General features: G+C 40.7%; 1 protein-coding gene across 4 annotated transcripts in view; it reads right to left on the bottom strand.

Annotated features, from left to right (window-relative positions):
* Positions 1-1,416: 1,416 nt before the first annotated feature.
* Positions 1,417-23,886, bottom strand: part of CDC42BPA (CDC42 binding protein kinase alpha) — a 162,249-nt gene continuing 139,779 nt past the window's right edge. For 3 of the 4 annotated variants that reach the window (XM_053383007.1, XM_053383005.1, XM_053383006.1), the window contains 7 exons: positions 22,925-23,022; positions 22,289-22,373; positions 20,087-20,210; positions 18,697-18,814; positions 8,490-8,607; positions 7,501-7,658; positions 1,417-5,867 (listed from right to left, as the gene is read on the bottom strand). In XM_053383007.1, the coding sequence (XP_053238982.1) occupies positions 5,736-5,867; positions 7,501-7,658; positions 8,490-8,607; positions 18,697-18,814; positions 20,087-20,210; positions 22,289-22,373; positions 22,925-23,022 (833 nt within the window). In that variant the 3' untranslated portion in view covers positions 1,417-5,735. Of the gene's footprint in view, positions 5,868-7,500; positions 7,659-8,489; positions 8,608-13,915; positions 14,102-18,696; positions 18,815-20,086; positions 20,211-22,288; positions 22,374-22,924; positions 23,023-23,886 lie in introns of all 4 variants that reach the window. The other variant, XM_053383008.1, reaches the window with a different exon arrangement.

Genomic DNA, 23,886 nt, shown 5'->3' with positions numbered 1-23,886 from the left:
TATATCTCCTCAACAGGCTCTCTCGCCGATCACTCCCGGGTCCGGGGGGGTGGCACTTCAGCTCTCAAAATTAGCTCTTATCCTCCAGTGAAATTACTTATACTGCCAAATCGTGAAATTAATGTCTTTTACCCAATAAAGAAGAAGAAATTCTCTTGACCTTAGTTAGCTAGTCCTTGCTTTAGATTATTTATAAGACGGGGAGACGGACTTCCTGTTTGCGCTTTCCCCGATCGTGCCTAATTCAAAAGAATTTTTTCTTTACAAATCCAATTTCCGTATTACTCACGGGTTGTTGCTTTTAGAGTCCAATTGTTCACAAGAATAAGTCAGCGCTCTCCGACCATGGCATGCGGCTTCACTCCACAGGAGAAGCAGTCGACTCTCAGCACCACGCCGCTCACCCCGTCCCCCGTTCCGAAGCCTTTAAAAAGGCTCCTTCGCGGGTCGGCGCAAATGGTGCCTGCCGAGTCACCAGGTTCACAGGCTTCAGCGCCTGTGATTTTTGAGGGTCCCCGCGTCGCCGCAGCGGCAAGACCCGGATCCTGCGGAGCCGATTCCCTCCAGAGCTCGGAGGGAATCCGCCATTAGCCGATGGCGCTAACCCGGAAGTCTCCATTGACAAGGAATTTTTCTCCGCTGAGGATGGAAGAGAAGGAAGTCTAAAGGAATAACCACACAAAGCTATGTGTGGTTAAATCCACTGATTGCATCCAATCAATGGACTTCACTGTGGAGTTAAGTGTGCCTGATTTTGTGCTGAATAAAATCAGACCCTTCATGTCGTGACTACCACATGAGGACCATTATGTGCGCCACTCACAGACCCTTTTGCACTACCAAGTGTGGGATGTGATGTACCCTTCCCAATCAGTAGCTGTGGCTGTAGGGGTGGAGCATTCTGAAAAGCAAACACTGCATCCTTTCTCTGTGACTCTGGAATCAGAAAAACCACGAAGCTTCTGAACAGGAAGTCATGTGGCAGAAGGTTCTTAATGAAAAGCTCAGTTTTCTGTTCAAGAGGAGTTCTATCTTGTGCATTTGAAAGCTACTTACCACAACCTGCTTTTTATTTTAATTCATTTCTGCTGCCCTTCCTCTCTAATGGTTGGGGGCCTGGTTTGTAGAATGCAGTCCTCCTAATCGCCTTCAAGGTCTGAGTTTCCCCCAAACCCAGTGTATTCCTTCTGCATCTCCTAGCTTAGGCCTCCCCATAGCTGTATCATTGTTGATGGGTGTGATGACTCATGGCTTGAAGCAGCTAGATGCAGGGAAAGCAATCCCAAAGGAAACTACCTGCTGAAAGGAACAAAACTTTCAATTGCTGAAATTATGTGACTACCCCATCATATCCCCTGTAGCCCCGCTTGCCTCATAAGAGTCTGGTGGGGTAGGAAAAAAGACAAACCATCTGTATTTCTAATAGTTCCCTGTTTTATTGCAATACATCAAAGTAGGTTAATATTAAGTGTTACCAACATAAAATATTGGTGACCTGTCATTTATTACATCATTGACTGATCCACCTTAAATATTTCTGTGCAATAGACTCTACATCATTGTTCTGGAGCAGAGAATCTCTTACAATGTCCTCTACAACATTGAGGGCATAAATCAAAAATAAGAGAAGAGTGAGAAGAGGCAAAAAGCAGAAATCTTTCCCCCACACGCACACTTGTCAGCTTTTATACTCTAAAACAAAACAAAAAAGTGATTACATCTAGGCCATGCAAAACTGTACAATAATATTACAATGAAAAAAAACCCTAAAAATATATTTTTTAAAAATAAATGATATGAAACCATCATACATAAAAAGGCAGGTATAATTACTGTGAAATACCAACACTGTTTTTGGTTGTGGATTGCTTCCTCATGAGTGAAAAAAATTCTTATGTAGGATGGGAGCATTTATAGAATGAAGAAGACAAGGTGACAAGTCATGTGGAATTGCCTTAATGCACAACATGGTCATAGAAGTTGAAAATCTACAGCATATTTGATCTCTGAAGGCCCCTTGTAGACTAGTTAGAAGCTCAGAACCCTATTCCAGGAAAAGCCTGATGACTGTGATTTTGGAATGAAACAGGCTTGTGCCCTTATTAGCCTCTAGGCACAAAGCCTTATTGCACGGGGCTAAACTTTTGTCATGAGCCTCTCAGTGACATTCACCCCGAGGCATATGCACTTCCTATGGTCTCCAAACAGGGTACCTGTATATGGAACGTAGGTTGGAGAGAGGTAACTTTCACACCTGTGGTGAAACGGTGTAAGGCTAAGAAAATCTCAACAAGCCTGATTTCAGATTCCCAATTTCTTTATGACTCTGCAGGTGGGAAAAAGAATTTGAGGCCCTGCTTACTGCGCACTGGCTAAAAAAAGACACAGATAATTTTCTCACAGTCGAGACCTTAAAACTGCCACCCTGAATCCAATCACCTACCCAGGTTTGCATCATTTCAGTACAAAAACTTAGTTGTGCTCAGGGTACATCCTCTGGTGAACCTCATGCCCAAAATACATTATTGCATTCCATGCTTATCGTGTGAAGACATCCTGCTGCGTTCAAATACCTGAGAGAGTAACACAAATATCAACTGTATTTCCCCCCCTCCCCGCGCAAAACCAAAACTGTTCTAAAAAAAAATAAATTCAGGTTAGGAACACGAAACAACACACAAATCAACTTTTAAGAAGCCAGCGAATGAGACTGCTTCAGCAGTATAAAAATGGATATTATGACAGGAATGTGTTTTGAAAAGAAAAAAGTAATGATATGTATAGGCTGTGTGTGTTTAATATAGAAAAAATAACGGAGCTGTACAATCTGAGGTTCGTTTACAATCAACACCTGATTTATTGAGCCTCAAGAAATGGGCTAAAAGCGTAAAGAGGCAATGACTGAGGTGTCTGAATTAGCCCAGTTAGGGAAATAATAGCCTCAAACTATGTACACAAAGGTGTCATCAGATGGGTCAGGATTCAACTAGAGACTATGAAAGTGCTTGGAGAAATGTAATCAGGTGTGCCTGGAAACTGAGCAATGCCTATCAGCAAAGCTTAACTTCACCAGCCAACCATTTCAGAGATATGTTTTCAATTCTGCCAATGCTCAAATGTGTCCATAATGTACTAGGAATGCATCCTAGGTCAGCATGAAAAGAAGAATACTTTTAATTTGTGAAATGGGCCAACATATAAAATGTAACTCTTGGGATGCTAATTTCTTCTCATTCTAGACAGGTGCCGCCTTGTCTAATTTTCTTTCTCAGATGGAGCACAGATCAATTGCCACAGGACCTTGCAAGGACGTCTAAGGTAACTCCTGAAGTGGATAATCGCTTCGGCCTACTGTGGATTTCAAGCCCTGGCAGCCTTAATCAGATAACCTATTTCCCACTAGTTGTATTTCAGAAATAACTAAGTCCAATCTCTTCACAAGTGTATAGAACGGTGGGTGGGCATGAGTGATAATATCACAGGGTGGAAGAGAAGTAGAACCTTTTAGTAGCCAATGCTGAAGAAGTAGTCAATGGATTTCAAACTATGCCTGTCCTTGTGCTCTTAGACATGCTAATTTCCTGCTCAGCAAAACTGTCAAAACTGGCCGCTATGAAATGCAATTTGCAAATCTCTTGTTTATACCTGTGACAACAAAACACACATCGTCAAATGGAGATTCTTGACAAGCCAAATTCCACAGACAGGATTAGGACACCATACGCAGTAGAAAAAAGCTGTGTGTCCCCCCACCCACCCACAACTGTTCCCCCCAGTATAAAATAGCTAAATGGTAGCTTGGGGTGTGGCAGTCCACTTAATGCAGAAGAAGACACAGAACCAACAACCAGCAGACTCAATACAGCTAGATCATGAAAGACAACGCTCTGTATCTCAGAGTACTTCTAAATCAGTACCTTGTATGGTGGTAGCTGACATTTTTCAGAGGGAACCTGGGAAACACCATTAGTTGCACTTTTGTTGTTTGGTTGGAATGATTTGATGATAGCCATGAAGTGTTACCAAAACCCAGAAGACTAGAATTCTAAATTCAACACACACCACCATCCAAACTCTTATCCGCTTGAGCTTGGTCACGTCATAAAGGTAGTAATGATCCCAAGGATTAGAAAAATCACATTCATCTAGTCTCAAATCGCAAACCGCACTCAACTTGTTCAAGAAGGAAAAGGAGGAGGCAAGTGGGCTTTTTCTATTGTTTTGTTCTTGCCCTCCATTTGCAGGTTGCACTGCTTGCTGCTGTTTATTTAGGTGGTGATGGACCTCCACTGTCTGCTCTCTCCAGAGAGGAATGCTTTGCCCTGCCAAGTGCTTCTCTGTGGGATCCAACCGTCACAGTATTTCACGGCAATAATAGCACTAAACACACTAGGTCAGGCCCGGTGGGAGAGCAGGGATGACATAATAAACATCTTCGGAATAGGCGTCCTGAACCACCCGGCGTTCTAGCAAATTCTGAAGACCAACAGCACGTTATGGCCTTCCGTGAGTTAGAGCAGCAAGTTATATATTTAAAAGATTCTATTTCAAGACCAGCGCTGTTTGAATTTGCCTGATGTAGGCTGATCACTAAAATTTGGAAAGTCAACTTACAAGCTAGTGGTTGCTAGTATTAATTGGCCAGATGGGTTTGGAAACCCAGCTCCAACCGTCCCAAAACTAGTTATCTCTTTGCGCTGGCTTTGGCTGCATTTACTTCAGTTTTGCTTGGGGCTGAATACTGATTCTCTGCAAAACTGCCCTTGACCTCACTTCAGGCTTGTCGACCAGCAGATCATGAGTTTTGCTTGTACAGTGAAGCAGACAGTAGAAGAGGGAGATATAGTTAAAAAGTGAGAATTATGGCTTTAGTTCATCTACTGACAAGAAGGTAATGTTACAGAGAACATTGTGAGGATGGAATCTCCCTCCAGGCTGTTTTTATCCAGTGCCATGTTCTATATCCAGATCACATCCTCAATCCATAGATTATTTAGTATGAAAAAGGGAACAACACAAGTCTTCTTAAATTAAAGGATCTCTTAAATAGGAATCCATCTTTCGCTGCATCACAATGCTTCTTCTTTTATTATATACATATGTACTAACTCTTAATTTTGCGTATTTACTTAAACTCTACTGTAGTAAAATATGCATCATTTCTTTTTAAATCAATAAGGATTTGCTGGCAACAATCAGATTGACATTCAAATAGAGTGGTTGCTGAAAGCGTGCGTTATCTGCCCCTGCAGGGCAAATTTTGCCCCATCCCAGAGATGGGTGGGTGTTGCTGTGCTAACTCTTGAAAAAATACAATGAGATACTGTGTGCCTCAAAGCAAAATCTGGTTCTCTCTTTCAGATTCTGTTTTGGTCAGTCTAACACTACTATGTTTTGTTTGGAACAGTGGCATGGTGTGGAATATACCCATAAAAATGGAAACAGCTGTAACCCTATGAAATAAAATAGATACTAATACAAATATACCAATATCTCTTGTATACCAACCCCTCCCCCACTCTGCCCTCCTCAAGGTTTTCTCTTGCTTGCTGCTACTTTTGAATCGGGGGGAGCTTACGCTGCTTGTGTCAGAGAAGACAAGATATGCTCTCTTCCTCCCCTCCCTCCCCTAGTCTGCTTTTGGAGGGAAGCTGGGGGGCGATGACAGTGAGAGCAAACAGAGAGTCATGGGGACAGTAAGCTGCTGAGATGTAAAATCTGAGTGCTGAAGCAGTTCATGTGTCCCAGCTTGCGTGGTCAGAGCTCTCCAGGGAGAGGCTCTTGGTCTTGTGAGGAGAGATGGGGCTGGGAGGACTGCTCAGGTTGGAGCTGTTAGAAGCTGTCGAATGCCTTGGAGAGTCAGAGTCCTGCAGCCCAAAAAATGCAAGAGAACATATCAGTGAGCGGGAGCAGAAGAGGAAGGCCTGGGTGGGAGTAAGGGGAAAGGGACACCGAGGACAAGAACTGTCTGGAACCAAGTGAGTGCCCTGTCCCGACACCCCATGCCTTAGCGCACGAGGGAGTGATACCAACTGCTCTAACTTCTCAAGAGGAAGCATCTCATATTGCCTCCCAAGTACAGTGGCTGGGAGGGAACAAAACACCAGAAGTTATTTTCTTGAAGTGCACCACTGAGGGCAGAGCTGGCCGGTGTCCACTTGGGGTTGGTAGGGCATACGGGAGAGAGACCAACAGTAGGTGCAGCCAGACTCCAGTTTTGTCCCCATCCTCCCTTGTGGAGTTGTACAAGGAGGAGGAAAGTTAGTAGGCAGTGCCACCACTTGGACTCCTTGTAAGGAAGAAGGCAGGGAAGTGTGGGCTAGCTGAGATTGAGATTGGTGGGGCAGCGCCCCATCTGCTCAAATGAACTGGCCTCCATTGATTCAGGGCTGATTCACATTTTGCCTCCATGCAAGCAATGCTCCCAAAGATGCATAATAACATTTGCACATAGATCATTAGCACAATACCGGACAGACACCTGCCAGATATTAATGCAAATGTTGGATGAACTTGGAAAGGTGATTAATATTTTTGTTGCTTCTAATTGGTTTAAATGTTTTCCCCCTTCTGTTTGTTTTCTTTCTCTTGTTTCATGACTTGCAGGAGATTTGGCAGCGGTTTTGTACAAAGGGTATCACTCTGTGTTATTTGTTCTGACATGAACAATTCATATGGATTACTGTAGATCTTTTGCAAAACATGCTGCAAAAAATACCTTAATGAAAACATCGCTTTCATTGTGCAAACTGCCGCCAAGGACAGCAGTGTCTGTCACAATCAAAGCAGCCACTGCTGAGGAGTGGCTGTATTCACAGGAAGCTTGATTCATAGAGAACTCTGCTGTGTGAATGCATCCTTGACTGCAGCAACTGACCTTAAGGATAACAAAGCTGCTTGTGGACTGGGCAGGACAGTGCCAGTATTCCTCCTTCGGCAACCAGCTGCCTTTATGGCCAGTTACTTCCTGCCCCTGTCAAATTCTACAAACTAATGTGAACCAACATTCAGTAAAAATTCAGAATATAGATTTCCTTATTGCAAAACTAGTATAACAGAATATGGACAAAAGTCAAATTGATTTCAGTGGGAAAGTGAAGCACATGTTAAAATATTTCCAGTGAAATCAGTGAGACTAAAAACTTCATTTTGCCTAGATTCATGCCCTGCTTGGTTACTTATTAGAGGCAGTAGTAATTCTCTTTGATGCACCACTAGCACTTCTTGTTCCAAAGGAAGAAAAATCTACAAGTGCTGCTAAAAAGTTTATTATCTAAATCCACAGTGTGTCAAGTCATACAGACTCCTGCCTTGGGGATTTCTATCATATTTTAAATAGGAAAATACTTTTTCCTTCAGTAAAACCTGTGGTTATTCTTCCTGGGGTCACTGTCCTGTGCAACACTTCTCTATCCTTTTGTTTGAGCACAGCAGAGTAAAGAACTTGGGCTCTGCGGAGAGGCTTCCCTTGCCTCCCCACCCCTCCCACGTCATACCCACCTCTCGCTCATAGTCCCTCGCTGGTGCATCACTGCCTTGGTCCAAACCGCCAGAGGACAAGGAGCCATCCGAAGGGGATGCCATTGGCTGACGCTTTGCTCCATAGCTACCTCCAGAGAATTCCCTCCGCAAAGCACTGCCATTTTGTGCAGATGATCCTAGGAAAGTACCCAGGGATTTAGCTACATAACAAATATGAAGGCATTAGAGCTGTATGCTCTAGTAATTGTTTTCCTGAAGCTAATTTTTGTTGAATTGCCTGCTTCCGTTTCCCAGCTGCATCCTCCGTAAATTATTTAACAATTATTCATCGACACCCAAAACCCACCCCCCGGCACCAATCTGGTTTTACACTGGGCCAAATCCCCAATTACACTAAATGTGTAATTTGACTTCACAGTCTCTTGGTTGCTATTGTTTTAGTAGTGTTTTAGTTCTATTTCTTTAAATTAATCCCCGCCAAGGATCTCAACATAATAGGCACTTTGCATCTTTAACAAACTTCATTTCTGCAAATAAGAATTTCCTCTCATTTCCTTCCTACATACTATGTATCAAATAAAAACGATTATATTTACTTGGGTCTTCAGTGGTCTTCAGTTACTTTTATTTTACTGCTACTCTTGTTATTGTGTTGGAATGCCGGTTTTCAATGAGAGTCTTATTGGCTGTGTTTTGCTAGATATTAATATTGTTTTATGAGGAAAAACCAGTTGTAAGGTGCCTTGAAGTCTATGATTGGAAGGCAGGAGTCAAAGTATTTGAAACAAACAATATTCCCAATTTTTTTTTCTGGTATTGGATATGTGCCAGATCTGTGTTGGTGTGGGGTACCTTACCAACACAAGCAGGGGACCATGCCAGCACCGGAGAGTTTCAAAAGTCACTTGTGACACCATGTTTCTTTGCCCTCCCTCCCCAGTCCAGTCACTTGTATATATGTGGACGGACTCTGCATTATATGTCCGAGATAAGGTGCAGCAACTTACTTGCCGCCAAACCACTGCTAGCACTCATGGAGCGTCCGGGTTCAGTGCGGGATTTTGTGATTGATGGAATACTGACAGAACCGCTAAACATGGTCCGACTTTCCTGAGGTCGAAGGTTCTGCAAAGAGAAACAGGAAAGAAGCAAAATCATTTACAGTGGAAATACCAAGGTTATCAAACTACAGTCCAAGCAATGGTCAAACAATGCCTTGGTCTCCAGGTTATCTAGACGGCAAGTAGGCAAGACTGCAGAGCTTACTTTCTATAAATAAGCACTGTGGATGGAACCACACAGAATGCCGTCAGCAGCAACTGCAAAACGCTAATTTGTATGTGGCAGTAAGTAGCCAAATATGCAAGGTTTTCTCCTAAATTCTGATATTTTCTTAGGAATTTGAAACCTATCACACACCCAAGTGTAATGTCTTCAATGTTAACAGTCCCCATGGATGCAGACAGATAAGCAATGTAGCCGGAGACTAGATGCTATTTACTATTATTTACTAGATATTATTTACTATCAGCATGGATTTTTGCATCTTCCAGTTCTCCCTCTCTCTTTACTACATGTCAAGATTCTTTCGCTTTCAAGGACTTTTCTGAAACACATTGGGTAGAAAAAGAATAGGCACTAAATTTATCCCCGTGACCACCCTTTCTGAGGGTTGGAATGATTCAGACACTAACAATCCCTACAAGTTTAGATTACTGCAATATGCTACCCCTGAAGAAGGCTGCCTCTGAAGATGGCTCAGAAACTTCAGCTGGTGCAGAATTTGGTGGCCAGATTGCTCACTGGTGCATGATGGTTTGATCATATTACACCATTCCTGGCCCGACTCCGGTGGGTTCTAATTAGCTCCCCAGTTCAAAGTGTTGGTTTTGACCTATAAAGCCTTAAATGGCTCAGGACTGCAATACCTCAAGGACTGCCTCTCCCCACATGAACTGACCTGGACCCTGTGATCACCATCTGAAGCTCTTCTTTGTGTGCTGCCGCCTCAAGAGGTCAGGAGGGTGGCAGCACAAGAACCGGCCTTTTCTGCAGTGGTTCCTCTTTTGTGGAATGCTCTCCCTAGGCAGGCTCACCGGGCACCTGGTTTGTTTCATTTTCCCCTTGTTTTTACTTTGTATTTTGTGGTTTTATTCTGTATTTTTATGCTGTGAGCTGCCCTGAGATATTTGGATGAAGGGCAGTATACAAATTTAATAAATAAAAATAATAATTTTTACACGGGCCTTAAAGTATACACTTGTTATTTGCTGCTTATCTCAATACCTCCTGATTATTTCAATTATATTGTGTTTTATTATTGCACTGATTGGCTTATTGCTTTGTGTACTTGTAAACATATAAACCCTGTGTACAGTGAAGTGACAATACAGTACTTAAAAACCCAATTTAAAGGTTACTGTGAGTTTCAAGTTACATGACTGCCACTTAGTGAAGCTATTTTTTTGAGAGGCAGGATAAAAATATATTAAATAAATAAAATTAAAATAAGAATAATTTTTCAGGAATTATATTTCATTGCATTTTTGTTTTGTTTTTCAACACATCAGTAACAAGCACATCTAAAATTAGTACTCTCCGTGCATTCAAATTTCAGAAATGCATTCTTGTAAGTCATTAAACTCCTTTGGGCTTATTGCTTGGTTGGTCTTTAACAGACAGCCACAGCTTATTTGATTATATTATTATTTATTTGATTATATTCAACTATCCCCTGTACAAAATTGGAATAAATGGCATATTTTAAGGATGTATGAAATAAAAGCTTTTTTCTGAGTTTGAGTTGGTGATATAGCATTCTGTTGCTGTTGTTGCATGTAACACATGATTCTATAATGCATGCTTCTACCATTAATCTATTGCTTTTCTGTTTTTCTGTTTATGCAATGTACCAATTAGCATCTGACAGGCATAAAGAGCTAAGTAATCTTAATTATTGTTTTCTGCTTCTCTCATTGAACAGTTTGTTTGCCATCTCTGCACTGTATGTTTATGATCCCACTTCTCAGTTAAAAGATTAAAGGTCAGTTCCTTGCTTCCCCAAGTCACATTAGCAATGTGATCAACAACTCTGGGTATCCTCCTGGTAGGAGAAAACAAAGTATGGTTACAGGATGAAGTTGACTGCTAGAAAGCTTTCAAGTGATTCACTAGCCACCCAAGCTAGCCAGTAAGCAGTGAATCTGATACAGGCTGCAACAATATTCACTCACAGAAGCTGCAACACTGGCTACACAAAACAAATACTAATGGAATGAAAATGAAAATAGGTACTGATCAGGACACATGAAATTCAGCATCCTGATGTCCACCTGTTGCTTGGATACTTCCTAACTGTGTCTCGCATTTTTCCAAAGCTGAGTGCAGAAGAGAGACTGGAAATGCCAATCTTTCATGTCAGAAAACAGGAAACTGACAGTTTAGTCAACAGATAACAAACACACTTATTTGGAAAGCACACTGACTTAAAAGTCAAGTAACAGAATCCAAGACAGGGATATAGAATGAACTGAGAGCTGGTTCAGTTTTTAATGGCTCCTATTGAATTATATGGGCAACATAAAAATTTGGGATATTACAAGGAGGAATGATTTTAGACTTTATTAATATGAACTCTAGAGGATGAGGGGAAGAGTCAATGTGCACTGATATGCAGAGTAAAAGAAGAAGCTTGCAAGCCCATCCCCTTCACTCAGAACGCTGGGCATTTATGATGGTGGTGATGATGATGACGACAACAACCATTTTTTTCTTATACATTGCCCATCTGACTGGGTTGCCCAAACCACTCTGTGTGGCTTCCAACAAAAGTACAGAGGGAATGGGGAGTGGGGGGAGAGAAAACCCACCAAGCATTAAAAGTGTCCCGAAAGAGGGCTGCCTCCAAATGTCTATGAAAGGTTATAGAGTTGTTTAACTCTGACATCTGATGGGCAGGTGTTCCATAGGGTGCATGCGACTACCATGAAGACCTTCTTCTGCCTGGTTCCCTGTAACCTCATTTCTTGCAATGAGGGAATCACCAGAAGGCCCTTGGAGCTGGACCTCAGTGTCTAGGCTGAGTGATGGAGGTGGAGATGCTCCTTCAGGTATACTGGGCCGAGGTCATTTAGGGCTTTAAAGGTCAGCACCAATATTTTGAATTGTGCTTGGAAACGTATTGGGAGCCAATGTAGATCTTTTCGGATTGGTGTTATATGGTCACGGCGGGCATTCCCAGTCTGGCAGCCACATTCTGGATTAATTGTAGTTTCCGAGTCACCTTCAAAAGTAGCCCCACATAGAGTGCATTGTAGTAGTCCAAGTGGAAAATAAGCAGAGCATGTGCCACTCTGGCGAGACAGTCTGTGGGCAGGTAGGGTCTCAGCTGGCGTACTAGATGGAGTTGGTAGACAGCCATCCTGGACACAGAGTTGACTTGCACCTCTATGGACAGCTGTGGGTCCAAAGTGACCCCCAGGCTATGAACCTGGTCCTTTAAGGGCTGAGTAACCCTATTTGGGGAAGTAGATCTAATGATCACAATCAATTTTAAAATAAGGTGGAGGCAACTAACACAGCCGCAGGTATATGAGAAAGATACACTCGTTTTATTTGATTAAAAGGCAGAGTCCATCTAATTCTTAGGTGCTCTTTACCTCAAAGCAAATGCCTCACTGCTCTTTTCCTAAACATTTGTACAACTCACTGCTAAGATCAGAGAACTGAGAAAGAGAAGCTTTTCACGTCATGCACAAAAAGAAAATCCATGGTTGCTCAAAACAAGTTAGGAAATGGTAGTGAAGCTTAACCCTATAGCATCTCCTTTAAAATACCGATGTTATTTTTTCAACAGACCAAAGAGGTAAACAAACGAATCTTCAGAGCAAATACATCTCAATGGAAAAAATACATTTTTATTTATAATAACAATTTATAGATCCTGCATTTCTGTCAGCATGACTGAAATGTCATTCTTTTGAAAGGTAGAAAATATAAAATTGATTACAGCTCACTGCGTAGAACTTTTAACTTCAGAAAAGAGAAGCAATTTACTTAACAGCCACCAAATGTAAGATGCTTTCTTGGAAAATATAGTTGGGTCATTCAGTGGGGGTCATTCAGTACAGTAAACAATCTTGTTGGCAGGAGAATTAGATGAGCTACATGCGAAAGGACACAAATGGTAACAAACCTGAAGCTCAGCCACTTGCTCAGCCTTATTGTTCTGTTCGGGATTGGAGAGATTTGTGAGACACCTCCCTTTAGACCAGGATTGTTAGGCCACAAATAAAAAAACATTTTTAGGAAGTACTTGACAAAGCAAGAGCCTACTTCTTCTACAGACCTAACTAGAAATAAGAAGAGGCACAGCCTCCTGCTCACTTAAATGGCGCCCCCATTTCTCCAGTCCTGCTTTATCAGGACCTCCCTTCCCTTCCCAAATCCACAAGGCGCAGGAGTTCTCTGTCCTCTCTTTCAATCCCAGCTCAAATTCCATCTCCCAGTTAAGTCTCTGCCTTAAGCTCTTTGCCTTCACCTAACATTTCAAGAAAAAGACTAAGATTTCAAGAAAAAAGAAGATATGTAAGACTGTCTGCACATATATATGCCTCCATCTCTCCTTTCTTCCCTCTGCTGCCTCCGCAAAGTTGGAATGTAGACTGCAAACTCCTCAAGGCAGGGCACAGGGTTTTCTTTTTGTTATAGGACCCTGTACAGCAGCATGTATGTACATGGGCAGCGTGGCAGAAGTCATGTAAATCAGATCAGATCGATGTTTCTATTAAGTGGACAGAATTCTATTACCATACTGAAATGCAGAATTCCAACACTATACGCAAGGTTATCTCTAATACATAGGCCTCATTCTGTCATTTGGCATGCAGCCAAATTTCCATCCAACTGTTTAAGTCTTGTCTGTTGCAAAGAAAAGCCACAGGTGTAAGTCTTTGGATACAGCAACAAGCTTTCCATAATTATCACATAAATCCTGTTGAGATGCACCACTGGGCTTCCTTCAAGTCCCCTATGAATCTATTAATCTCAGTGGACAAGGGGACTGTGGGGAGGCATGCGCAATGTACCGAACATGTTTTAGGACGCCAGTCTCCTCACTGTGGGTCCTTTGAACTGGGAAACTCATGTGAAATTCTCTGGAGAATTTTAGTGGGATTGCAAAAGTTGTTTTGAATACTTAGTAATTTTGGGAAAAGGTCAAGGACTTCTACTTTGGTAGTTGCCCAAGTTCACACCCCTCATTTGGGGGTTACAGAGAAATGTAACTGAAGGGAAGCAAAAGGAAAAAAAGAAAGATCCAGACACAAATGAAGCCAACTGCAAAGCTGAAATCTTGCCAGATATTAGCCAGGCCAAAAAAGAAGGAACACCACACAGTGTTAGTAGCAGGAACACCTGGCTGAACAATTCATACCCTTATATTCATAAAGGCTGGTGTACGAGGGACAGAGCGTAGAGGTGGGGAATATGCACGGTTTATGGAATCACGGGAGAGGAAATTTTCAGCTGAGTTAACAGTCATGTGATAGATGTGCTCGAAGTTGCTTGGAGAAGAGATGAGATGGGAGTGATGATGAGAGGGTGGATAAGGGGAGCTTGGCTATCAAAGACAAGAGAGATACAGAGAGCGAGACAGAGAGAGATAGAGAGACAGAGAAAGAGACAGAGAAAGAGAAAGAGAGATAATGAGGGAGGATATCTGTGATCTTAGGAATACAAATCATGGAGCATATGCTCATTAAAAATGAGGCTTGTAAATCAACAGGCATATTTATCATCTGCATACTGCCTGACCCATTTCCAGAGACTGCTTTTGTACATACACAACCACAACCACCATCGTATTTTAGAATCTCGCTCTCCAAAGTACTCATTACTATCTTGAAGAGAGTGAGCAGTGGCATGTGAACTGCAGTCTAGCATATGCCCTTCTCCTGCCTTCAGACATTGACATGTACTACAAACATCACAGTTAATTCTTCCCTCCTGGCTCACCTTTGATCAAATCCTGTCCCCTCCTTCTCTCTACCACCTGTGCTACTCAGAGTAGAGCTTCACTGGAAACTCACCTGCTCACAGCTTGCTTGAATTAGCAAATGGACTGAAAAAGGCATGATGTGTTACTAGTGACTTCTATGATGGCATCACACCTTGGGTAGTACAGGTAGGTCAGGCTACAGAGGCTTTACTTTCACAGTCCCATCAGACACACACAAGTGGGCTTAACGTACATGGTATACAAAGGACCAGACATTCTCACACAGCCAATTCAATCCCATGAGAATATGTGATGTACATATTCTACTGTATAATGGGAAAAAAATGTGTGGTATCTAAGTCATACTCAGAACAGACCCTTTTTAAACCTACAGATTTAAGTTAGTCATGGGTTAGGCCTTGGCCAAGTCAAGGACTTCATGTACCTTTTTTGTTGCAGGTTAGATGACAAAGTAGTTGTTGTATTATTATCCATTGTGTACACCTCCCAGATTTATGTGGTCTAGTTTTTGAATAACGTTTACATTTATGAATCTATAGCTTTTTCTCTTTTTCCCTTTCCTTTCATTACCCTTAGTTAACAAAAAGAAAAAGTGTGAACATCCCAAAAAGAAAGAAAATAAATCTTTTTCCACACAGGTAAACTAAAACCCTGGATAACTGCTGCCAATCTGTGTAAACAATACTGAGCTAGATAGACCAATTGTCCAACTCAGTATAAAGCAGCTCCTGATATTCCTTATGTATTCCTGTATCTATATATAAATGTATTGTAAGCCTTGTAGATTTTTAAAATGTCATTTATTCAATACATAATTTAATAAAAGTTTACCCTGCAAAATCAGCTCCATCTAGTGGTAAAAATCTAGATGCTTAAGTGTACGGGGTTTTTCTTTTTCTTAAAAAAAGAACAAGACTGCCTTTAAAACTATCTTAGAAAAATAAACTTTCATTCATTTGTAACAAAGAAGACCCAAGAACTGACACAAAATTAACAGTGAAATACTATACATGTCTCCAGAGAAGCAAGTCTGACTGAACTCAACGTGACTGATGATCATAGGACTAAAACAGTCAGATAAGAGCACTTTTCATTATCATCTCTTGCAAACATACAATGATCTCACATATCTTGATGCAGCTAATCTTCCTAAGAAGCGCCACTTTCAGTAGGCATCCCCACCACTGGGAAACAACAGCCCTGTTTCTGAATGGTGCACTAGAACACATCCCTCACTCAGTGTGCTGGGGACAGCTACAGTATACTAGAATAAAAATATGGCAATATAAAATCCAAGCCTACCTTCCCTAGCATGGTACTCTTCAGACAAAGGAAAAAATATAGCTGGTGGCAAAACCCTACTCCCATTTTCTTATTAATAAACGAAACAACTGCAAACATTTGATTGCAAGGAAACACAGTATGGGGAGGAGTTACTAATGTTTTTGGCTCTATCCTCCTTCATGTACCAGTCATCCAAACATCTAGATACTCCGGGGGACGGGGACAACCCTGAATGTACACCCTTGTTTACTAGAGCATTCGCAAACACATCAGTTTCCCTACATGTACCCTCAAATGTAGATCATGTTCTAATTTCAGTGATTTCCATGTAAGAGGAAAATCCTGTAGGAGATTTTGCTGAAGGACCAGCTGTTAATTTTTACACACTTTATTGAAGAACTCTTGCTTCCTACTTGCTGCTACCATGGAGCCCAATTATTCAATTAGAACTGCATATACACAAACAGGAAGATCACCAGAGTTGTATGACCCATCAGGAAGGAAAACAGTGTATCACATTACACTGCCATCATATTTCAGACTCGTTACACACTGGCTTTGTTTTCATGCAATACTAAACCATGGTTTAGTACTGTGTATATGAGCCTGAACAAGCCTGAGTAATGAATCGGGCCCACACAATTTCCCCTCCTCTTCCTGTGCACGTGGATGATGACTTCCATGGGGTTTAGTTTCACTTTTACAGAACCTCGGTGTAGCATTTCATTAAAACAAACTCTGGAAAGTTTCATAAGAAGTCAACTTCAAATAATGTCTTATCCACATACCACAGGGCTCAGAATCCTTTTCTGGCTGAAGTTGACAGGTGGGCAAGGCCACCCACCAGCCTATCACCTGACATCATAGTGACCTCAGGTGATGCCTCTCTTTGAAGCCCCAATTGTCAGGACTTCAAAGCAAACCATGGGGCTTTCAAACAGCCCTTCTTTAAATATCCTTGGGCAGGGGTGTTTATAAAGGGCTTTCAGACACCCTCCCCCTTCTGTGTGTCCTTCAAGCCACAGAGGCTTGTAGGAAAAGTGGAGGGGGAGGAGATTGGAGGCACGCTCCCATGTACTTGGAGGGCACCTCCACCTTGCTCCTTCATACTTCCAAAGTTTGAATGCCTTGAGCAAGACATGTTCCAGCAGCTGATGCGATGGGAACACGCCTTCAAACATCCCCCTCTGTGTGTCTCCTTTAAACTGCACACCTTGCTTGAACAAAGGAAACAGCCGAGAGCTTTGGGTCCCCAGTTGTTCCTTTGATGTTCTGCCCTTACACACATAGCATGGGGGTGGCTTCTTGAAAATGGCCTTATGGGCCCAACAGGGAGGCCTGGTGGGCAACATTTGATCTGTGGGCTGGAGGTTCCCACCTCTGATAAAGCACTAAATAGCTTAATTTTGTTGTTGTAAAAATGGAAATATCTGCTGCAGTTGATTAATTTTAAAAACCATTAGCTTCAAACTAATTGATGCACATACCTTGGCTAGTATACAGAAATAGTGTCTTTGCATACTGATAAATCAGGTGCAATGCTTAATTTTTACTGAAGTTTAATAGAAAAAAAATTGTAGGGACCCAAGGAAGTCAAATAATTTACTAATATGTTCCTACAAGCATTTGAATAGGATCCTCTTTTGCTTGTTTAGTTAGAACGATGGCAAATTTTAAACAGGCAAAATCAGCACAGCAACCCTAATGTGGGGAGAGCTGTCATTTACTATGTTGGCGGGGGATGCTTGAAACCTACAGAATCATGAAAATATGAGGAAGAGGACTCTGTGTCTGGTATATATCATGAGGGAAGACCACACAAAAGGGTAATCCTTTATACAGATAAATCCTGGGCTGTGAATTTTGCTGACTGCACATATGAGAAAATAAACAGTGAACTGTTTCTTAGCATCTGCCGTGATCCTCTCTACTTTCATGTCCTCTTGTATAGCTCAAATAATTTAGAAAAATATGCGGGAAAAGAAAACAGAATGCTTTTGTATATACAGCAGGGAAGAACAGATAACATGAAGATCTGGGGAAGAAACAAAAAACTGGTGGGACACTTGTGTACCCTGCAGACAGAAGCAAGAACTTGGCCCAGCCTGTTATTTTGCTGAATACTGAACTTCAGGGCGACTCACCCTTTTGGGACCCAGGACACATTTAGAAATCTAAGAAACTGTTGTGGTCACACTTCATAGGCAAATACGGTCAATGCTCAGAGCCCACCCCCCACCCCAACAACAGGTAAAACACCTACACCCGCCAAACAAATACAACACAGACTAAGAAGCAGACCAGCCTTAAAAAATAAATTCCCCAACCAAAGCACCCCTCCCAAACAATTAAAAAAATGGGAGGGGCAGGTAGCCTGATTTCTGCATTTCACCAATGGTTGTAACTACTCAAGAACTATTGCGTAAGCTACCATGAGGTTACTGTGTGGAATGACTTCCTTATCTGTATCCATTAATTAACGTAACTGTGGAACTGGTGTGTCCAACAGATGTAGCCATTGACATTTAACTGTTAAACGTTAACCTTTATGGGAAGTAAACTTGGGCACTGCCAGTGACAGGTTCACCTTGTGGTATCTCTGGTTAAACTTATTTTAGGAAGAGGTCTTTCCAAGCACCTATTGTGTGAGAATCTGGAACGTCACATCTAGGCAGGACAGACGAGTTGGCAAGATGGGAAAAGGACTTAAGGCAGCTTCCTATGTTCCTAAGATTTGTATTTCTCTATTTTTATCACTTTCAAGCCCCTGCCCATGAAAGTCACTTTTTATTTCATTAAAACCTTCTAACTGTTCAACTCCAATTTATATCACAATTTAATGCCTATATGTTCATTTTATCTACTATATAGAACAATAACATCTATGTGTGGACACACTCTCATATACTTACCATAGGTAGATCTTTGAGGATTTGTATACCATCTCCTGGGCCCATGTGTGCTATGTGGTTAAAGTTAGTTGGATTAGAAATTAATTTATTTCTCATTTCTGGATCTCGTAGCATCTCCCTGCAAGAGAGGATAGCCAGGTCAGGTATTTTGTCCATGAGGATATTCATAAAAATGGTGAAATATATATTTACATACATATTCATATAAGTTACTTTAAAACATAAATAAAAAAATATATCTGGCCAGGCTTCAAAGGAGGGTAACTTTAACTTCTGGTGTTGATTCTATGCCAGCTCTCAGCCTGATGAAAGGGGAAAGGGTCGGGAAGAACAGAAGTTTGGTTTAAAGCCTTAAAAGCCCATGCCCGTAAAAAGTCCATAGGGCTACTGAGACTCAGAGAGGGAGTTGAGACAACATTCAAGAAAAGGTGCAGTTGCGGGCTCAGTGGTGACCTGGCACTGCAAAGATGGAGGCAGAGGTGAAGGACAGAAGAAAAAAGAAGAAGAAGAAGAAGAATTAGAAGAATATTGCACTACCCTTCATATTTAACTGTCACAATAACTTTAAGAGTTTGTAAAGGAAGGTGCCATTCTAAATGCTTTAAGAGTTCTCTGCATCTTTGAAAAGCAGAAAGCATAAAACTAGCCAATCATACACTAAGTGCTGCTATAATAGCTTTACAGAAAGAAAAGCAGATCTAGCTACCTTTACCAGTGAAAAGTTTGGCAATTTGAGAAGAAGTTCTGTTCTTTACATATGTCTTTCCTGCAGTTACATGTAAACTTCTATGGATGGAAAGAACACTTGGCCAGAAACACTGAAATATCAGTCCTGTGCTTACTGAAAACATTTTCTTAATATTCAGAAAGGTTTGTAGTTTTTTCATATGCCCCAAGACACCATTTTCCAAGGTGAGCCATTTGTTATGTAGAAGCCACGCAAGGGGACAATTAAATAAAGAACATCTAAACACTGAGGAATGTTACAGAGTATGGGATGAGCATTGCCAAAAAGTACAACAGCAAGTACTAGACTTTGAAAGTAATACGTATGCATAATTAGTAATGTAATCCTCTTTTGTAAAAAATTTTATTATCAATCTTCATATATACAGTATATCCACACACACGCACACGCAAATGTACATATATACAGTACATGGAGGCATGCATTCAGAAAATTACAGTAATTGTTTTGCACAAGGATTTAATTTTAAATGGACTAAATCTTTTAGATTGGTGTTTATACAAAGTATATACAAAGAGTAAATGTAAGGGAAGAGAGACAAATGTCTGTTCTAACAAACCAAAAAACTACATTGACAGCAGACAAACAAGTCTTCAGGGCCTACAGGCATGTACAGAAGACAAGTACAGGTTGAATACCGACCTCCTCTGTTGCATCCTCTCCTCCTCAGGCACTCTGAATGAGTAACGGCGTTTATTGTTGATATTTCGGACCATTTGCTTCCGGCTGTTATCGGATGTCTCGGGAACCACCAGCTCATCACCCTCTAGGAAAGATGCAAAAAACCCAGCAGGTTCCATATTAAGTTAATTAATAAAATGGTTAAAAGCGTATTAAGCTATGTATTTCCCCTATCCTGGGTTGTTATCTAAACAGAGCCCCTGGGAAATTATATAAACAAACACAAAAATAACGTAGGAAGAAGAAACTGTAAAACACTATTTCTGTGACTGCAATCCAACGCTAATTGTGTATCACATGCAAACATGCTTTTAAAAAGTTCACCCCCCTTTTTAAGTTGGGGAGGGGGCGATTTTGAGACATTAAGTACAAAGGGAGGAGGGTGCTTAACCTGCTTCCTTCCCACTGCTTCTCCAGCCCTAAATTAGCCTTCCTCTGAGATTCAAACATGGGGGGGGGGGGGCAAGGGAAGCAAAGTGGATTAGGGATGGCAATCTTTTGAGCAGCAGCAGCAAATAAGGAAAGTATTAAGCTCTTCCCTACTTCTCAGCTCCCAAGTCACCTCCTTTCAAAGGAAACAAATGTATTGGGGCTTAATTAAACACATTACTGAGTTAACTCTCGAGTCTCAGTGGAATCCGTAGTGCTTATTTCTGAGCAGACAACTATATTTTAAAGCTGCATATATATAATGAATGATGTTTGGTACATGATACAAAGTGGGTACTTGTACAGGGAGAATGATCCAAGAAGTTATGGTAGGAGAGAAGGGGAAGAAAAGTTAGTACAGCAGGATGCTTAAGTAAATGCTTCCATTTCCATTTATTTGGGGTAGGTAACCTTACACCTGCACTAATACCTGTGTAGGTGTTTGAGACTGTGCTTCAATGATGGGGGGGGGGGAGATTTTGAGATCTGCTTTGAGAAAAACTCACGTAGATAACTGAATTCTAGCACTAAGCAGGAAAAAGGAAAAGATCACTTCATCTAACCCTAATAATTCTGCTGTTGTTTATCCATTTTTTTGTAAGATCGACAGAACCAAATTATTTTCAGGTAAATCAAAATTGGCACCAATAAAAAGCTTACCTCTTCACCCAGTTTTGCATGGGACTGATTTAATACTGAATTGCAAACTGGTTGTTGTGAAGCTGTTGTACTATTATATCCTTCTTGCTTTTCAAATAGTTTTCATTTTATTTTTATATAGCTTTATTGTTTTTTCTAACCTGCTGTAGGATTAAATAACTGATCCTAGGTTCTGTAAATAACCTACTTTCTGATACTAGGAACATACACTCAATATTCTATAAGCACTCAATATTCCAAAACATTTATAAAGAAAAATATACTCATTTCTTGTGATAATGTAATCTTCGCACTTCACTCAGGACAGGGAGTGGTAAATATATATGCCAACATAATTTCTAATCTTTTGTTTCCTCTTCTCATTGTTATTTACAGTGCAGATCTTAAATGTCAATGGTGACTATACCGATTGGACTAAGTTTTACCAACCCAAATAAACATATATATTATTACAACTAGTGTTGTGATCAAGGACTGGGTTTTTCAAAAAGTGTAGTTGTGTTTGTGATTTTATTGTATTTATGCAGGTGTTATTGTTAACTGCTTCAGGAGTCTTTTTTTGGCAGAGAATTATTCTGTAAGTTTGAGAAAATAGCAATAAAAAATTCCATTTTATTTATGGAAAAATAAGCAGTACCTAAAACATCTACGAATCACAAGTGGTAGGCCAGAATAAAATAACAATAGATTTCCAAGTCAATCATGCTGCTCTACTAGAGTCTCCATAGTCTCCCAGCTATTTAGGGCACATGGTACAATAACTTTTTCATAATTTTGTTCTTAACCCTGAGAGAATGAGTGTCTTTGTCAGATTACAGCTGAAATGGTTGTAAGGCCAACCAAAAATGTCTTATACGAGACTGAATCAACAATGATACACAATATTTAATGGGCTATATCGTGGATGGGGATCCTGTGACCCTCCAGGTGTTGTTGGGCTTTAACTCCCATCAGCATAGCCATTGGTCAGGGATGATGGAAACAGTAGTCCAGCAATGTCTGAAGAGCCACAGGTTCCACATCCCTGGGTTATATCAATAAGTTAATTTTAGTGAGGAGTCTTCTTTCACTCACCTGCCATCTTGTTTTTGAAATATATTAACCTCACTGTTTCTAGTCCAAGAACGTTCAGCGATCCTTCTGTGTTCAAAGGACGTACCTGAAAGCACATGAGTTATGAGTAGCTTAGTAAATATTGGCTTTAGTAAAATATTTCTGAAACTCAAAGGCTAATGATGCAGAACAATAATTAACAACAGTCTTAAAAACACACACTCTGAAACTGATTAGTGAATTAGTGTTGAAACCTTTGCCAAAAACCTGGAGTCATTTTACCTAAGATCTGAGATAGTGTATAATTTTTTCATTTTCATTTGTTCATAATATTAAACAGAAGTTCACAAGGTGTTTTTCAATGGAGGAAATGATGCAGTTTGAATTAAAAAAAAAAGAAATTAAAAACACAATGATCAGCTAAAGCCTTACGAGTGATCATGCAATAATTCTCAATATAATAATTTTAAAAATTACTGGTGTATGAGAATTTCAGGGGGAGGAGGAATTGTATTGCATAACAAATGATAAACGCAAATAGGGAATTCTTTTATAAGTTGCATTTGACTGAATATGCTAACAGGTTGAAACACTCTTAACTCTCGTTGGAATCTATCCTATGGAATGGTTTGATCTTCAGTATCATTTGCTATTTACCTTCTTGAGGGGGATAGTCTGAATCCACTCCATGGAGTTCACATCAAATATATCAACGGCATTTTCACTGTATACTGAGAGGTATGGGGCATTGTAACCTGGGGAGAAATAAAATACAAGTCTAAGTAACAGATTGTGTTGAAGGTTAGAAGAGAGTCACTTCTCAATATACACACTCTGTAGACAGCTTAACAGTAATAATTTCTTTATTATCCTTCTAATGATTGTGTAGAAAATTGTAAGTTTATTTTATTTTTTATTCTGAACAAAAGGATCTTTGATTATTACTGGGAAGCAAGACAATATTTACTAATCACATTCCTTCTGGTTTAATATTCATCTCAATTTCCCAGCTATTGATAACATTTTGAACCAGTCACTTTGCCTCAGATGGGGGTAGGACCCACCTTAGTTCTGTGACTGCAAGTTGTTTCAAACTTATTTTATTTTATTTTTTAATTGTTGTAACTCACCCTGGAACCTTAGGTTGAAGAGTGGGTAATTCTAGAAAGCAGGGTCTTGCAACAAATATTACAAGTATATTTTAAAATCTGGGTCTGTGAATATACTTTCCAGGTGTAAAAAATGAACTGTACAGTGTAATGTCATGGGACCCACAGTTATTAAGGTTCCCATTAACCTTGGTATACCACTGGTGAGAAACAGTGTTGCTGGTAGTGGATGCTCTTGCCTAGCAGTAACGTATGCCTAATACCAGGGGGGACTGTTTTATGTGTATGGTGCCATTTGCTTATTACTATTCATATCAAGCAGCTTTAGTCATGACAACTACAAGCCAGTGCTATGAACAGGACTACTTATGCTAGATACATAGTTCTAGAAGCAACACACAGACATATTCTGCCATGAAACTCTTAATCTCAGGGTTGTGGGTTTGAGGCCCACATTGGGCAAAAAATTCCTTCATTGCATGGGGTTGGACTAGATGACCGCCGTGGTCT

Source organism: Podarcis raffonei, chromosome 3 (genome assembly GCF_027172205.1).
Source record: "Podarcis raffonei isolate rPodRaf1 chromosome 3, rPodRaf1.pri, whole genome shotgun sequence".
NCBI lineage: Eukaryota > Metazoa > Chordata > Lepidosauria > Squamata > Lacertidae > Podarcis > Podarcis raffonei.
The sequence above is the reverse complement of the archived record's forward strand: the minus strand, read 5'-3'. Positions and strand labels throughout refer to the sequence as shown.